The sequence below is a fragment of the Podarcis vaucheri genome, assembly GCF_965113315.1.
Source record: "Podarcis vaucheri genome assembly, chromosome: 11".
Lineage (NCBI taxonomy): Eukaryota > Metazoa > Chordata > Lepidosauria > Squamata > Lacertidae > Podarcis > Podarcis vaucheri.
Window position 1 is genome coordinate 11,976,559 of NC_138749.1, and position 15,303 is coordinate 11,991,861.

General features: G+C 45.8%; 1 protein-coding gene across 4 annotated transcripts; it reads left to right on the forward strand.

The window, feature by feature from the left end:
• The first annotated feature begins 1,997 nt into the window (after positions 1-1,997).
• Positions 1,998-13,698, forward strand: ELAC1 (elaC ribonuclease Z 1). 4 transcript variants are annotated; one of them, XM_082242105.1, is made up of 5 exons: positions 1,998-3,280; positions 3,411-3,453; positions 8,056-8,236; positions 9,372-9,839; positions 13,038-13,698. In XM_082242105.1, the coding sequence occupies exons 1-5, from the start codon at positions 3,183-3,185 to the stop codon at positions 13,520-13,522; spliced, it is 1,275 nt and encodes a 424-aa protein (XP_082098231.1). In that variant the 5' UTR covers positions 1,998-3,182; the 3' UTR covers positions 13,523-13,698. The 4 variants fall into 4 exon arrangements, with proteins under 4 accessions (XP_082098231.1, XP_082098232.1, XP_082098233.1 ...); XM_082242106.1 differs by adding an exon at positions 7,686-7,765 and having other exon boundaries at positions 3,157-3,453; positions 8,054-8,236; XM_082242108.1 differs by lacking the exon at positions 3,411-3,453 and adding an exon at positions 7,686-7,765 and having other exon boundaries at positions 3,194-3,280; positions 8,054-8,236.
• The last annotated feature ends 1,605 nt before the right edge of the window (positions 13,699-15,303 follow it).

A 15,303-nucleotide genomic window follows, 5' to 3' on the forward strand; every position in this document is an offset into this window, starting at 1 on the left:
ATGATGATGGAGCGCCCAGCACCCACACCTGACAGCGGGGAGGGGGGAAGGGGGGGCTTCGAGGGGGGGATGGATGTCAGGGGTTCAGAAGCAGAGACGCAGAGAAGGGTGGAAACAGAGAGCGAGGGGGAGGAAGCCGAAGGGAGAATGAGTGATGATGACGACCCGAGATCTCCAAGCCTAAGCAGTGAGTCAGAGGACTCCCAAAAGGGAGCCCCAGTGAGCAGAGCAAGGGGGGGATCCGGGGGGACACCCCAGGAGGAAGGGAACAGAGGAGATTCAGAGAGCAGCAGCTGGAAGTCGGGACCCACGCTCATAACTGAGGGCGGCAGCAGCTGGAAGTCGGGACCCACGCTCAAGACTGAGAGCAGCAGGGAGGAAGGTAGCCAGGCATCGGGTTCCGGAGGCTGTCAGCAGGAGGGAGGGCACGAGTCAGGGGTGGTCACGCCCTCCTCAGAGAGCGAGGCAACGGTTAAGAGGAAAGTAGAGAGTTGGGCGCGCGCGCCAAGTTCAAATGCAGCGGAAGCTGGAGCAGTAAGCAGCCCGGAGAGTGAGCCAGGTCCTAAAGCCCGCCGCAAGGAGGCAGAAGGATCAGGGGGGTCAGCGTCAGAGGAGAGTAGAAGGGAGGAGGCCCAGGGGGGCAGAAGGACCCAGAGACGTAGGGAGAGGCGAAGGAGGTGGAGCAAGGCTAGGGTATTAAGCTGGTGTGCAAGAGGCGGGGACTCAGACGGGTCTTCGCCGACCTAGAGCAGAAGGTGTAGAGCTGCACGCTGCAGTTCGGAAATGAAACCTGTAACTCAATAAAGACTCTTTTAAAGTGGACGCTGTGTGGCGTGGTCCTATGTGAGCTGGGACCTGGTAGCAGCTCTGACACATGTGATAAACTGCTTGTGGGTGATGCACCCAATTTGTCCATGCAGAAGCAGGTCTCTGTGGCTTCCACAGGCTGGCCCCTACATATAAAGCTATATATGTATTTGCATAACATACCTACGTACTAGACAAGCATATATGAAATGGCAGCTGTTTGCATATATAGTGATTAGTTGTACCTTTTCTTTTTAATTCTCAAGTTTTCCAAAAGAAAATAAAACAAATTATACATTTTCCAATTAGCATTCCATTAATGTTCGACTTCCCCTCCACCCTTCCATGGTTTCCCCAAATTTCCTAATACTGCTGCATATTTTATTGTTGTTAGCCACCCTGAGCCCAGCTTCGGCTGGGGAGGGCGGGATATAAATAAAAAAATATTATTATTATTAAAATTATACTATGCCGTGTCTCCTCCACCGTATTCTCAGAGTAGGGGATGCGGGTGGCGCTGTGGTCTAAACCACTAAGCCTCTTGGGCTTGCTGATCAGAAGGTTGGCGGTTTGAATCCCTGCAACAAGGGGAGCTCCCATCGTTCTGTCCCAGCTCCTGCCAACCTAGCAGTTTGAAAGCACACCAGTGCGAGTAAACAGGTACTGCTGTGGCACAAAGGTAAACGGCGTTTCCGTGCGCTTTGGTTTCTGTCACGGTGTTCTGTTGCGCCAGAAGCAGTTCAGTCATGCTGGCCACATGACCCAGAAAGCTGTCTGTGGACAAACACCGGCTTCCTTGGCCTGAAAGCGAGATGAGTGCCACAACCCCATAGTCGCCTTTGACTGGACTTAACTGTCCAGGAGTCCTTTACCTTTACCTTCTCAGGTACACTTTGCTGCTGTTCTTACTCAAAACCGCCTTGCATTTTAACACGTTTACAAAAAAAAATCAAAGAAATCTACAAACTTTTCCCAGTCCTCCTTAAAAACTATCTTGCCTTGCTCTCTAATTCATCAGAAGAAGAATCTTTATTTGCATTAGCCACTAGCCATAACAACAAAATAAAAATGTACTGAAGATAGAGGTAAAAACTTAACTATACAAAATACATTCTGGATAGATAAATAAAGCTTTATTCGCATTAGCCAATGGCAATAGCAACAGTAAAACATTACAGTATACACAGAAAAGGAAATTTGATATAAAAGCACAATTTAAAGTCCTGAATTAGCAGTCAGTTAGTGGCCCTTATTCTGATTGCCCCTGCTATGAACCTAGCAACCTTTGATGTTATCTGCTCATTTTGATCTGATAGAAGAAAATACATTCTGGAGGTTCACATCAATAATCAAATAATAGCTCTTATTCCAATTGCCCCTGCATTTTTTTTATTTTTTTGCTGTCACCTGATTATTTTGATGACAGGCATGTCCAACTCCCAAGAGACTCTGATCTACTCCCAGTATAAAAAAAAATCCTGGCAGTGATCTACCCATTGTGCATTGTGTGGGTGGATTGCCCAGAGTTGTTGAACTTTTTTGGGGTAGAGGATTGCAGGGGGTGTTTAGCTTTCCCCCCATAACTTTTTGTACACAAGGATCCCGCGATCCACCTGGATCAGCACGGGATCTACGTACCAGTTAGACATCTCTCTGCTAGAAGAAAGGACACAATAGCAATGGTTGAGCGATGTGGTATGGATAGTAGTAGAGGGGTAATAAGTAATAACCTCACTCCTCAAATCTTTATAAAGAGTGCAAGCCAGAAGCAGATGAGCTACTGATTCAATCCTGCCATTTCCACAGGGACATAACCGTTTTTCCAGGGGAGGTTTTTCGAAATCGACCCTCAAGTACAGTCTGTATTTTGGAATTGCTAAATATTGCAAATAGAGTGCCAACGTGTCAAAATGACTAGGTGGGAAATAATCATAACCATGGACAAAATTTCCTTGTCGCGGCCAAATTTTTCTGCCGCTCAGTATCATATAGGCGCTGCCTAATTGAATTATTTGCTTTCCTAAAACCCAGTGTTGAGAACTGTTGTGGTGATAAACACCAGAAATGTAAAGCTTTGGGTTGACCATTTTAGTCCAATTTTACTAGTTAAACTTGCTAATTCAGCCTATTCCATCAGTTTCAGCTGCCGATTGTACCTTTTCCTTTTATGCACTTTTTAATATACTTTGCATAAAATAATGAAATTAGAAGCGTTCCCGATTTTCAGCCATTTCACCTCCAGACTCGCCAGCAGCTAGATCCAAAATGCCAAAGCGCTTCCTTCTCTGCAGCGGCTCCTCCTCCTCCTCCTCCTCCCCCTGAACGGACTCAACCCCGGAACCTATTGCCTTTCCTATTCTGCTCACTTCCTGAGCATGCGGAATAGCCCCCCATCCCGCAGGAGAAGGGCGCCTCTGAGCTTGCAAAGAGGGCAGTTCATTCATTCCTCCGCTTCCGGCTGCTGGCTTGCAAGGTTCGTTTTGGACCGGGGAAAGGTCCGAATGAGCAAACCTGATTTCCAGGCAGGGAGGCTTGCTAGAAAAACCCTCCTCTTTAAACAAAAATCACCTATTCTTTATTTTCTTATTTCCCTTCCTTGGTAGCCGGGCTCTCAAGCTAAGAGGACGCCGAGAGAGAAAACCCCAGGTGGGTAGGAAAAAAACCACACACACACCAAACGCCCCGTGAAACTGTAAACGAGCTGCTTTTACGCCCAGGAGCAAAATCAGGTGGCGAACTCCAGCTCCCATGAGCCCCAGCAATGACTAGGAATGATGGGAATTGTAGTCCAACGCTATGGGGGGGGGCGGAATTCCCAGGTCGATGAATGCCGTCTGCAGATTGGCTGAGGTTCTATGCATGCCAGGAAAGGGTTAAAATGCATGCCACTGTTTTAATGAGTAGGGGGTTGCTGTTTTTTAATGCTCTGTCTTAAAACAAACAAAAAAAAAAAAAAAAAAAAACAGCAACACACCAGCATTCTCTGCGAAAGGAAAGCTTGACACGGAGCAGCCTGGTTCTAGCATTGATCAATGCTGGTTTTCTTCCTGCAGCGAGAGTTTCATGTGTGGCACAGGCCATTCTACCTGGGGAGACAAGCTTTTCTTGCAGAATGTTTGATTTAGTTGGTTGGTTGCAGTGCCAGATTTACATAAAAGGAAAACAAGCTATAAAATAATAAAATAATAATAATAATAATAATAATAATAATAATAATAATAATAATAATACATTATTTATACCCTGCCCATTTGGCTGGGTTTCCCCAGCCACTTTGGGCAACTTCCAACCAAATATTAAAAACAATACAGCATCTGGCATTAAAAACTTCCCCAAACAGGGCCGCCTTCAGTTGTTTTTTTAAAAGTAAAATATTGTTTATTGCCTTGACATCTGCTGGGAGGGCGTTCCACAGGGCAGGCGCCACTACTGAGAAGGCCCTCTGCCTGGTTCCCTGTAACTTGGCTTCTCGCAGTGAGGGAACCACCAGAAGGCCCTCGGAGCTGGACCTCAGTGTCCAGGCAGAACGATGGGGGTGGAGACGCTCCTTCAGGTATACTGGGCAGAGGCCGTTTAGGGTTTTAAAGGTCAGCACAAACACTTTGAATTGTGCTCGAAAATGTACTGGAAGCCAATGAAGATCTTTCAGGACTGGTGTTATATGGTCTTGGCAGCCGCTCCCAGTCACCAGTCTAGCTGCCGCATTCTGGATTAATTGCAGTTTCTGAGTCACCTTCAAAGGTAGCTATAGCTACCCTAAGCTATAGCTTAGGGCCCCACTCTCTTGGCCTCTTCCCAAAATTTTACTATTAATATACTGTAAAGATAAAGGGACCCCTGACCGTTAGGTCCAGTCTCGGACGACACTGGGGTTGTGGTGCTCATCTCGCTTTACTGGCCGAGGGAGCCGGCGTACAGCTTCTGGGTCATGTGGCCAGCATGACTAAGCTGCTTCTGGCCAACCAGAGTAGTGCATGGAAACGCCATTTACCTTCCTGCCAGAGCGATACCTATTTGCCCACTTGCACTTTGACGTGTTTTCGAACTGCTAGGTTGGCAGGAGCAGGGACCGAGCAATGGGAGCTCACCCCGTCACAGGGATTTGAACTGCCGACCTTCTGATTGGCAAGCCCTAGGCTCTGGTTTAACCCACAGCACCACCCACGTCCCTTTTATACTGTACTACTTCCTAATAGTATTTCAGTTCAACAATTACTTGGATAAAATAAATATTTTGTTATGTGCAAATGGCTTTAGATATCTATTAGGTCCATAAATTACTATATAGCATATATTTGACAAAAAAACAGCGACAATTTGTTGTTGACAAAGAACAGCTGGACATATAAAGGGCCTCATTACCTTCAGTAGCTTAAAGGTAAAGGGACCCCTGACCACTCGGTCCAGTCACAGACGACTCTGGGGTTGCTGTGCTCAACTCGCTTTATTGGCCGAGGGAGCCGGCGTACAGCTTCCAGGTCATGTGGCCAGCATGACTAAGCTGCTTCTGGCGAACCAGAGCAGTGCACGGAAACGCCGTTTACCTTCCCGCCGGAGCAGTACCTATTTATCTACTTGCACTTTGACATGCTTTCGAACTGCTAGGTTGGCAGGAGCAGGGACTGAGCAACGGGAGCTCACCCCGTCGCGGGGATTCGAACCGCCCACCTTCTGATTGGCAAGCCCTAGGCTCTGGTTTAACCCACAGCACCACCCGCGTCCCTTTTATACTGTACTACTTCTTAATAGTATTTCAGTTCAACAATTACTTTGATAAAATAAATATTTTGTTATGTGCAAATGGCTCTCGATACCTATTAGGTCCATAAATTACCATCTAGCATATATTCAACACAAAAAACAGTGACAATCTGTTGTTGACAAAGGACAGCTGGACATATAAAGGGTCTCATTACCTTCAGTAGCTTGAAGGTAAAGGGACGCCTGACTATTTGGTCCAGTTGCAGACGACTCTGGGGTTGCGGCGCTCATCTCACTTTATTGGCCGAGGGAGCCGGCGTACAGCTTCCAGGTCATGTGGCCAGCATGACTAAGCCGCTTAGTCATGGGATTTGAACCACCGACCTTCTGATCGGCAAGCCGTAGGCTCTGTGGTTTAACAGACAGCGCCACCCACATCCCTCTTCAGTAGCTTAGGGCCTCATCAAACCTAAATCCGGCCCTGGTTGGTTGGTTGGTTGTGTTTCTGTGCTGCTTTTCATTCAGATGGATCCCAAAGCAGCTTACAGATAATAAATAACAATAACCATAATAAAACATAATCGAGCGCCACAAATCCAGCATAAATCATGTAAAATAATTAACAAGCCATTAATAAAACCATTACGATCTATAAAACAGTATTAACAAAACAGCAACTAAAAAAAGAAGAAGCAAAAAACTGAAGTTTCTGCACTTAGACAGAAAGAACAAGATGCCCAGATGTAGGATGGGGGATACCTGGCTTACTAGCGGTACATGTGAAAAGGATCTAGGGGTCTTGGTGGACCACAAGCTTAACAGTGAGTCAACAGTGTGATGTGGCAGCAAAAAAGCTAATGCTATTCTAGGCTGCATCAACAGAAGTATAGTGTCCAGATCAAGGGAAGTGATAGTACCACTGTATTCTGCCTTAGTCAGACCACACACAATTTAAGGAGGATATTGACAAGCTGGAATGTGTGCAGAGGAGGGCAACCAAGATAGTCAATGGTCTGGAAACTATGAGGAGCGTTTGAAGGAGCTGGGTATGTTTAGCCTGGAAAAGAGGAGACTGAGAGGAGATATGATCGCCATCTTCAAATATCTAGAAAGGGCTGTCTCATGGAAGATGGAGCAAGCTTGTTTTCTCCTGCTCTGGAGGGTAGGATTCGAACCAATGGCTTCAAGTTGCAAGAAAGGAGATTCCGACTAAACATCAGGAAGAATTTTACGACAGTTAAGAGCTGTTTGACAGTGGAATAGACTCCCACGAAAAGTGGTGGACTCTCCTTCTTTGGAGGTTTTTAAGCAGAGGCTGGATGGCCCTCTGTCATGGATGCTTTAGCTGAGATTCCTGCATTGCAGGGGGTTGGACTAGATGACCCTTGGAGTCCCTTCAAACTATGGTTGCCAATTTTTTTTCCAATGAATCCGGGGACCCTTTTTTTATGAGTAGCAACAGGGAGTCAGTAGTGGGGATGGTGAGGCAAAAGACCCTGGGCCCAAGCACACATGCATATTGTATATAAGGTGCAAAGCCCTTCTTTCGCACCCTGTGGAACATAAATGCACAGAGTTTTTAAGAAACTGAGCAAAAGTGCGCTGCCCCCCTGTGACTCCTGAACCTTCCCCAATCTCCTCACCCTTACCCCTTTGTTTTGACTTATCGGGGGAGGCTCGGGAGTCGCGGGTGGGTGGCCATTGCCCAGTTTTTTTTAAAAAACTGTGCATTTATGTTTCACAGGATGCAAAAGAAGGGCTTTGCACCTTGTCTGGCAGAGAAACTGAGCGCCTTGCGCCCCTCCTAGGCAACAGCCGCCCGCCCACGACTCCCGAGCCTCCCTCGATCTGTCAGAACAAAGGAGGAAGGGGGCAGGAGATCTGTACTGCCAGACGTCCCCGGTTCCCCTTTGGCAATGGCGGCGGCAGCGAGCAGCTCCTGAAGCCAGCCAGAGCCAACTGCGCTACCAGGCTGGCTCTGGGTTGCTGAGGCAGCTGCTGCCACATTTCCCAGGGACAGATTTGCAAATCTGGGGACATTCCGGGGACAGAATTTGTCCAGGGACCGATTTGCAAATCTGGGGACTGTCCCTGGGAAACGGGGACGTCTGGTAACCCTACTTCAAACTCTTCTGTGATTCTATGATAGGAGTAAACCTGAGCTGCTTGGAGTTTAGGAACCTAGGAAGACCCTTGCTGGATCAGACCAAAGGCAGCAGTTAGCAAACCAGATGTCTATGGAAAACCCACAAGCAAGAGCCTTATCCTCTATGACTTTGTCTAATCCTCTTTGAAGGCCATCCAACTTGGCGGCCGTCAGTCATTACCTCTTTGGGAGCGGATTTCTTTTGTCTGCCTTAATCTTGCAACATTCAGCTTCATTGGGTATTCAATAATTCTGGTGTTTAGGCCTTTACGTCTTAGTAAGTATGCTTAGGATTGCAGCCTTAGCCTTTACCAGTACATTTTGATGTCACATAGCTTTTCTCTTTGTGCACGGGGCCAGAAAACCTAAAATTAAATCCCATTTGTTACTGTCTCTGCTAGGGTGCCACGCTGATTTGGAACAAAATGGCGATGGATGTTACTTTCCTGGGAACCGGGGCTGCGTACCCGTCTCCAACGAGAGGGGCCTCAGCTACGGTGGTCCGTTTTGAAGGAGAAAGCTGGTTGTTCGATTGTGGTGAGGGGACGCAAACCCAGTTCATGAAAAGTCATCTGAAAGCAGGTCAGCAAACTCCATTGCCTCTCAAGTCAGATAGATGCCAGCAACCTCTTTTCTAAAGTCGCTGGTAGAAGTTAGAAGTTCTATTCCCCCCCCCCAGTTTTTTAAATTCATTTTATAACACAAATAAACAGCACAAACAGGAAAACAAACAATAGAAACAGATTCTTGCCTTATCCTTATTTTTTTGAAACATTGTTAGGTGGGCTTCCTCGAGTCCCCCCTATCTGATTTTTATTTTACCTCATCTTTAGCAGTTTACATATATCATAATTTCTAACCATTTTTTTATCACATTTACTTTAACCATAAAAATCTTCACTTGCAAATAATACTATTTTAAAATGCACTATCTTCTACTTCTAAACCTACAGCCCAAATCCACTTCCAAAGCTATTCTAAGATTTAAATATTAACATATTTTTTCAAATATTCCAATCTTCTTCCACCGTCTCTTCTCTCTGGTCTCAGAGTCTCCTGGTCAGTTCAGCAAGATCCATATAGTCCATCATCTTCATCTGCCATTCTTCTATAGTTGGTAAATCTTGTTTCTTCCAGCAGGAGCTAGAAGTTCTAGTCAAGCTGGCAGCTTTGGAAAAGTATGTGTTTCCAGTTCCATGTTTAAGGCGGCAATCCTATACTGTGCACCAAGGTGTCGCCAACCATTTCTATTTATTCATTTGATGTTTTATTTCATATAATATTAATTGATTTTGTTAAGAAGGGCAAACATAGCCAAGAATAAAATAAAATGAAGAAGCTAAAGTGCAAGCCAGGAGGCATCACAATAATAAAATATTGACTCATACCGATTATGATAATCGATAATGGGTGGCATGCCTATCTAATTTATGAGAAGGTGAAGTCTTCCTGAATCATCTAATAAGGAAATCATTATATAAGATCTGTATAAAATATAAAGGAATATTGGAACCAAAATTACCTCTGTGGACCTCGCCGACAGAAGCGATGGCAGTTAAGGAAAAGAACAACTCCATATGCCTGTTCTAAAGGTGGAACGGAACTATATCCTAATATATTTGTACTTCTCTGGTGTGAACTTCTGTTTTCTCCATGTGCTGTTTTCAACGTATGCCTCCTGAATTCTCTCGTCTCCAATCCATTGTTGTGTTTTTAGGTAGGATTGCCAAGATCTTTATAACACACCTCCACGGCGACCACGTCTTTGGCCTGCCTGGGCTTCTTTGTACGATCAGCCTCCAGAGTAGCCCTGCCACAAACAAGCTGCCGGTTGAGATTTATGGACCTCTTGGGCTGAGGAGCTTCCTTTGCAGAACTTTGGAGCTTTCCCACTCGCAGCTCACCTTCCCTTGGGTTGTTCATGAACTGGTGCCTACGCCAGACCAGTGCCCTGCAGAGGAACGGAAGGAGCTGTCTTTTGTGGACGGAGACAAGGTCTCGTCTGAAGAGGCACCAGGAAAAACCCTTCGCCTGGACCCTCTAGAAGACTCGTACAGCTTGGTGGACAACTCTCAGTTTGTGGTGAAGGCGTTTAGGCTGTTTCACCGCATACCTTCCTTCGGATTTCTCGTGGAAGAGAAGCCACGGCCTGGCAAACTCAACGCCCAGAAGCTGAAGGAACTAGGTAATAACGGGCCTGCCTCTTTCGACCCTTAGGAAAACTGTCCTGTAGCAGGTGTTTTGAAGTTTGTCTTAAAACAGTGACAACCAACAGGTACCCTCTAGAGTTTGTGGATAGCAATTTCAAGCAGCCCCTTCTAGCATGGCCAATGATTATGGATGATGGGAATCTACACCTCTGAAGGGCACCCAGTGGTTACCTCTAGTCTTTCCCCCCCTTTTTTAGTGAGACCTGCAACAGAAAGTTGCAGCATGGAGGTTTCCTGTTCAGGGTACCAGCCAACCAAGCCCTTTCCTCAGGGTACTCCATTCCATTGCCCCTCCCCTGCCCAGCAGACAGTGTTCTGTAGCCAACTGAGCATGCTCAGTCCTCATTAGAATGTTTTTGTTTTGGTAAGATTTTTACATCGGTAAACTTTGGAATTTCCTTGGTTTTGCCCTTTTGTGTGTGGATGGTCCTGTTTTGGCTACATAAGGATTGATACTTGAAGAATGGTTTTGCTGTTAGCATATAGGGTGCTCATGATCATGCTAATCCGGTGGTCCAATCAATATTAGCACACGCAATGCCAATTCCTGGTCAATGTACTAATATTCATTGGATCCCAGTCAAGGTTCGATTTTACCTCCAGCGGGATGGGACAAAGCAGCTTGTTTGTACAGCTCAGCTGGCGTGCTGGAGTACTCCTGATCCCCAGCTGAGACACCCCTGGTGTTTCCCCCTCTTGTGTGGGAGCCAGCGCCGGGGTGGGGGCACCTTTAATTGCTCTGCCAAGGGAACCGGCAACTGCACACTCCTCAGCCAAGCAATTAAAGATACAGAGGGAGGCAGAGTGGGATGGTGGTTTCACTCAGCGGTATATCGCTGGTGAAACTGCCACCATTCCTGAGTCCCTCTGCTAGCAACACTCGCTGGAGGAAGTCACTAGCAGAGGGACTCAGGAGTGGTGGCGGTTTCACCAGCAATATAGCGCTGAATGAAGCCGACATCACGGTCTGTTCCTGAGTGATATATCGATATACGGTGGTACCTTGGTTCTCAAACTTAATCCGTTCTGGAAGTCCGTTCCAAAACCAAAGCATTCCAAAACCAAGGCATGCTTTCCCATAGAAAATAATGCAAAATGGATTAATCCATTCCAGACTTTTAAAAAACCGCTAAAACAGCAATTTAACATGAATTTTAGAATCTTACAAGACCATTGATCCATAAAATGAAAGCAATAAACAACGTACCGCAGTCACACAATCAAACAGTAGCCGAACTGGGTTACACACAGTCACAAAAACAAAACAAAAGGAGCCGCAAAAACGAAAACGCAAAATAAATAGCAAAAACAGACAGACCTCAGCATAACACTCAAGTGGAAGTGTGGCTCGCAAATTGGAAGCGTAATACTCAAATCGGAAGTTTAACACTCAAAACAGAAGTGTGGCACTCAAATCGGAAGCGTAACACTTAAAATGGAGCATGTTTGGCTTCCGAAAAAAGTTTGCAAACTGGAACACTTACTTCCGGGTTTGCAGTTTTGGGGTTCCAAGTTGTTTGAGTACCAAGGCGTTTGAGAACCAAGGTACCACTGTATCAGCCAGGCCTACTTGTAAACAAAGGTCGTACTTAGCATTTACTTCAGGCAGAGTATCTCAATGGTTCCCACAACGACCCTGAATTGTAGTTCGGCATTGTGCTGCTGGCAGAGGGAGCCGTGAGAGATTTGAGCAGAGGGCTTCCTGGTGCACAGCGCCACCTCTTAGCCACTGCTGTACACTTGATGGATTCAAATTCCCACAGTGCCTCTGCTGATCGTCGTGAGCGCTGATGTCACACCGCAGCTCCCGAGTGTGACTAATAATTTTCCGAGCAGGGGAAATGGCTTGCTTTTACCCATAAAAGAGAGTGCTGTGGCAGCTTAGGGAATAATTCATTTAGCGCAGTGCTTGTGTGTGTGTCTTCAAAGCCATTGTCTGCTCCATGTAATCACCATTGGTTTCATGTGGGATGTGCTTTTGAGGCCAGTCTTTGAGATGCCTGCGCTCTTCTTTCCCTTCGCTGTTATAGACTAATGCACACATTTCTCTCTTTTAGAGACACAGGTAATGTTGGTTAATGATTCTGATCAGATCTGAAAACTTTAGTGCAGAAATCTAGGGGGGGGGGTAAGAGCAGAGCTCCTTCCACCCCCCACCCCCCCAAAAGCGTTTCAAAGTAGAGAAAAAAAAATTCCTTCCAGTAGCACCTTAAAGACCAACTAAGTTAGTTCTTGGTATGAGCTTTCGTGTGCATGCACACTTCTTCAGATACACTGCAACTGTGCATGCACACGAAAGCTCATACCAAGAACTAACTTAGTTGGTCTTTAAGGTGCTACTGGAAGGAAATTTTTTATTTTGACTATGGCAGACCAACACGGCTACCTATCTGTAACTGTGTCAAAGTAGAGAATCCTTCACGTAACAGGGAAGGAAAAATCAGTGTTGCATAAGATTATAGCTCTACCCTTTTTATTTTTCAACCAAGGCTAACCGACAGCTATATTTAATGTGCTGGAGTATCAGGCTGGCCTTGGCTGAAGCACTGCAGATATTGCAAGTAATAAAATATATATCATCTATAGGGCAAAAAGTCATGTGGCAATGGATGCAGCGAGAAAGGGTTGAAAAGGAATCTGAACAGGATGGAACTTTTTCATGTGTAGAACTTGTTAGGCAAGAGAAACAATTCAGTACCTAAAAATGGAAACCCTGCATGCACTTTATTCTAAACTCAGTATTTCCCCTGCATAAAATGTTAAATCATACAGACTTGGAAGGGACCCTGAGGATCATCTAGACCAACCCCCTGCAAAGCAGGAATATGCAACTGGCCCTTAATGGGGATTGAACCTGCAACTTTGGAGTTATCAGCACCACACTCTAACCATCTGAGCCGTCCAGCTAAATGTTCTTTAGCAGCAGTCACTGATGCAGGGAAGGAATGGTTATGGATCTGGGACGGATCATTGGATAGGTACCATCAGAGGAAAAAGTATGCTGTAAAAAATGCCTGCATATTTTGCAAATATGCATTCATAAGGACTAGAAACTTGGTGGCATGGTTGCGTGAATTTTTGGGGAATTGCCGATTGCTCAAAAGTGGGTTTGAAATTTTGTTGCAAGCCAAGCTTCTTGACAAATAGCTTTGGACCTGTGCTTTAATTTCTAGGAGTCCCACCAGGCCCTATATATGGCAGACTGAAAGACGGGGCTACAGTTGTCTTGGAAAACGGTACAACCATCTTTCCTTCAGATGTCATGGAAGACCCGCTTCCTGGGAGAAAAGTTTGCATTTTAGGAGACTGCTCTGGCATTGTAGGAGACGGAGCGGCAGCCCTTTGTTACGGAGCCGATCTCTTGGTTCACGAAGCCACGCTGGACGATGCCCAGGCAGACAAGGCGAAGGAGCATGGTCACAGCACCCCACGGGTGGCGGCGGAGTTTGCAAAGTTGTGCAAAGTGAAGAAACTGGTTCTGTCTCACTTCAGTCAGAGATACAAGCCCGCAGGTCAGACTGGTGAAGGAGATGTGGATGTCATGGAGCTGAAGAGGCAAGCCGAGGAGGTATTCGATGGGCAAGAAGTGGTGTTAGCCGAGGATTTTATGACCATTGATATTCCAATGAAAAAAGTAACAATAGTGCCGCCAAATTAATTTGCTGATAGGCTGAACCTCTAGCTATAGTTTACTTCCAAATTAGTTTCTTAATGCCCATTTGGAGGCACTTACGGACCTGATTCATTGGACTTACTTATGGGCACTTTTCCTACTTGAAAGACCTAATCCTTGCTTTCCTTTTGACAAATATATTAATTAAATCATCAAAAGACTGGGCTAGCAAGCTTATTTTCTGCTGAAGGCATAATGAGCTGGCTTAGCCTTTGATCTCAGGCAAACCATTACAAATTTCAGTTTCCTAAACTAAGCATTCTTAAGAGTCATAATGCGTATCTGTTGAAAATAGGTTTGGCGTGAAGTGCAATCTGGGATGGAATTATAATGGGGAAAAGGTGGGTAGACCCTAGTGCCTGCAGGTGATATCAGGCTCCATGATCCATCTGCCATAACACAGACCTGTGCAACGTGGCAAAATCATAAAACAGGGATTGGAAATATGTGCAGTCAGAGAACTCAAGTGCACGGTCATATCCACAGACTGCACATCAACTCACAAAACCACTGTTCATTTATTTCATAAAATTTATATCGCACTCGATTGTCAGAAACCTCAAAGCGGTTTACAAAAAGAATGCTAAAATTATCAGTCAAAACTGTTAAGAACAACCATTTTTACAATTCGAAACAATATATAATCAGTGATAAACTAAAAACAGATTAAACACACACACCCCGGCATGATAGATATCTATGTAGGCATGTATAAACAAATATTTTTTAGCAGGTGGCAGAAAGAGTACCATGAAGGTGCCTGCCTCATGTCAAGAGACAAGGAGTTCCAAAGTGCAGTACCATCGTAATCAAATATCAGTTTCTTACAAATGCAGTTTATTTGGCACCTGCGCTGTGGGTTAAACCACAGAGCCTAGAACTTGCCGATCAGAAGGTTGGCAGTTCGAATCCCCGCTTTGGGGTGAGCTCCCGTTGCTCGGTCCCTGCTCCTGCCCATCTAGCAGTTCAAAAGCACACCAGTGCAAGTAGATAAATAGGTACCGCTCCGGTGGGAAGGTAAATGGTGTTTCCGTGCGCTGCTCTGGTTCGCCAGAAGCGGCTTAGTCATGCTGGCCACATGACCCGGAAGCTGTATGCCGGCTCCCTCGGCCAGTAAAGCGAGATGAGCGCCTCAACCCCAGAGTCGGCCACGACTGGACCTAATGGTCAGGGGTCCCTTTACCTTTACTAATAGTACCACAGGAACCGGTGTTCAAATTACTGTATTGTGTTGCATGGAAAGGAATGCAGCAGAAGGCAGCTCTGTGCTGGAGGCTTCGCTTTAGCAGAAGCCGTTGCATAGAAGCGAGATGCACGCAGGATTGTGAAATGTGGTTCATCTCCTCTGCAGCTTCTAAAATGTCACGAAACTGGATATCTTTTACTTCCCCTTTTGCGTTTTGGATCCAAGTGCATCCAGAGTTTAAAAATACTTCTGCCTCCCCCGAGATCCCATCCGAGCTCAGATGTCCTTGATCTAATTTTAAACTTGGCAGGCACATTGGGCATGAAGGCTGAATCTTTCCCATGTTCAAAGAAAGAGGGCGTGGCTTGGGCCGAAGATCCCAACTGCTGCGCACATTCTCCCCTTTAAATAGCATAGCCTGGCTCTGCTATCCCCAGGGTTTCCTCCTGTTCAGCGTCCCAAGCCAAGGAAAAATTTCCTGCAACTAATCACTGGGAGTTCAACACTTTCTCCCTGCAAGCAGGTCCCTGATCCAACTTGCAATTATTGCATCTAATCGTATCCCAAGTGCTAGGTGCTT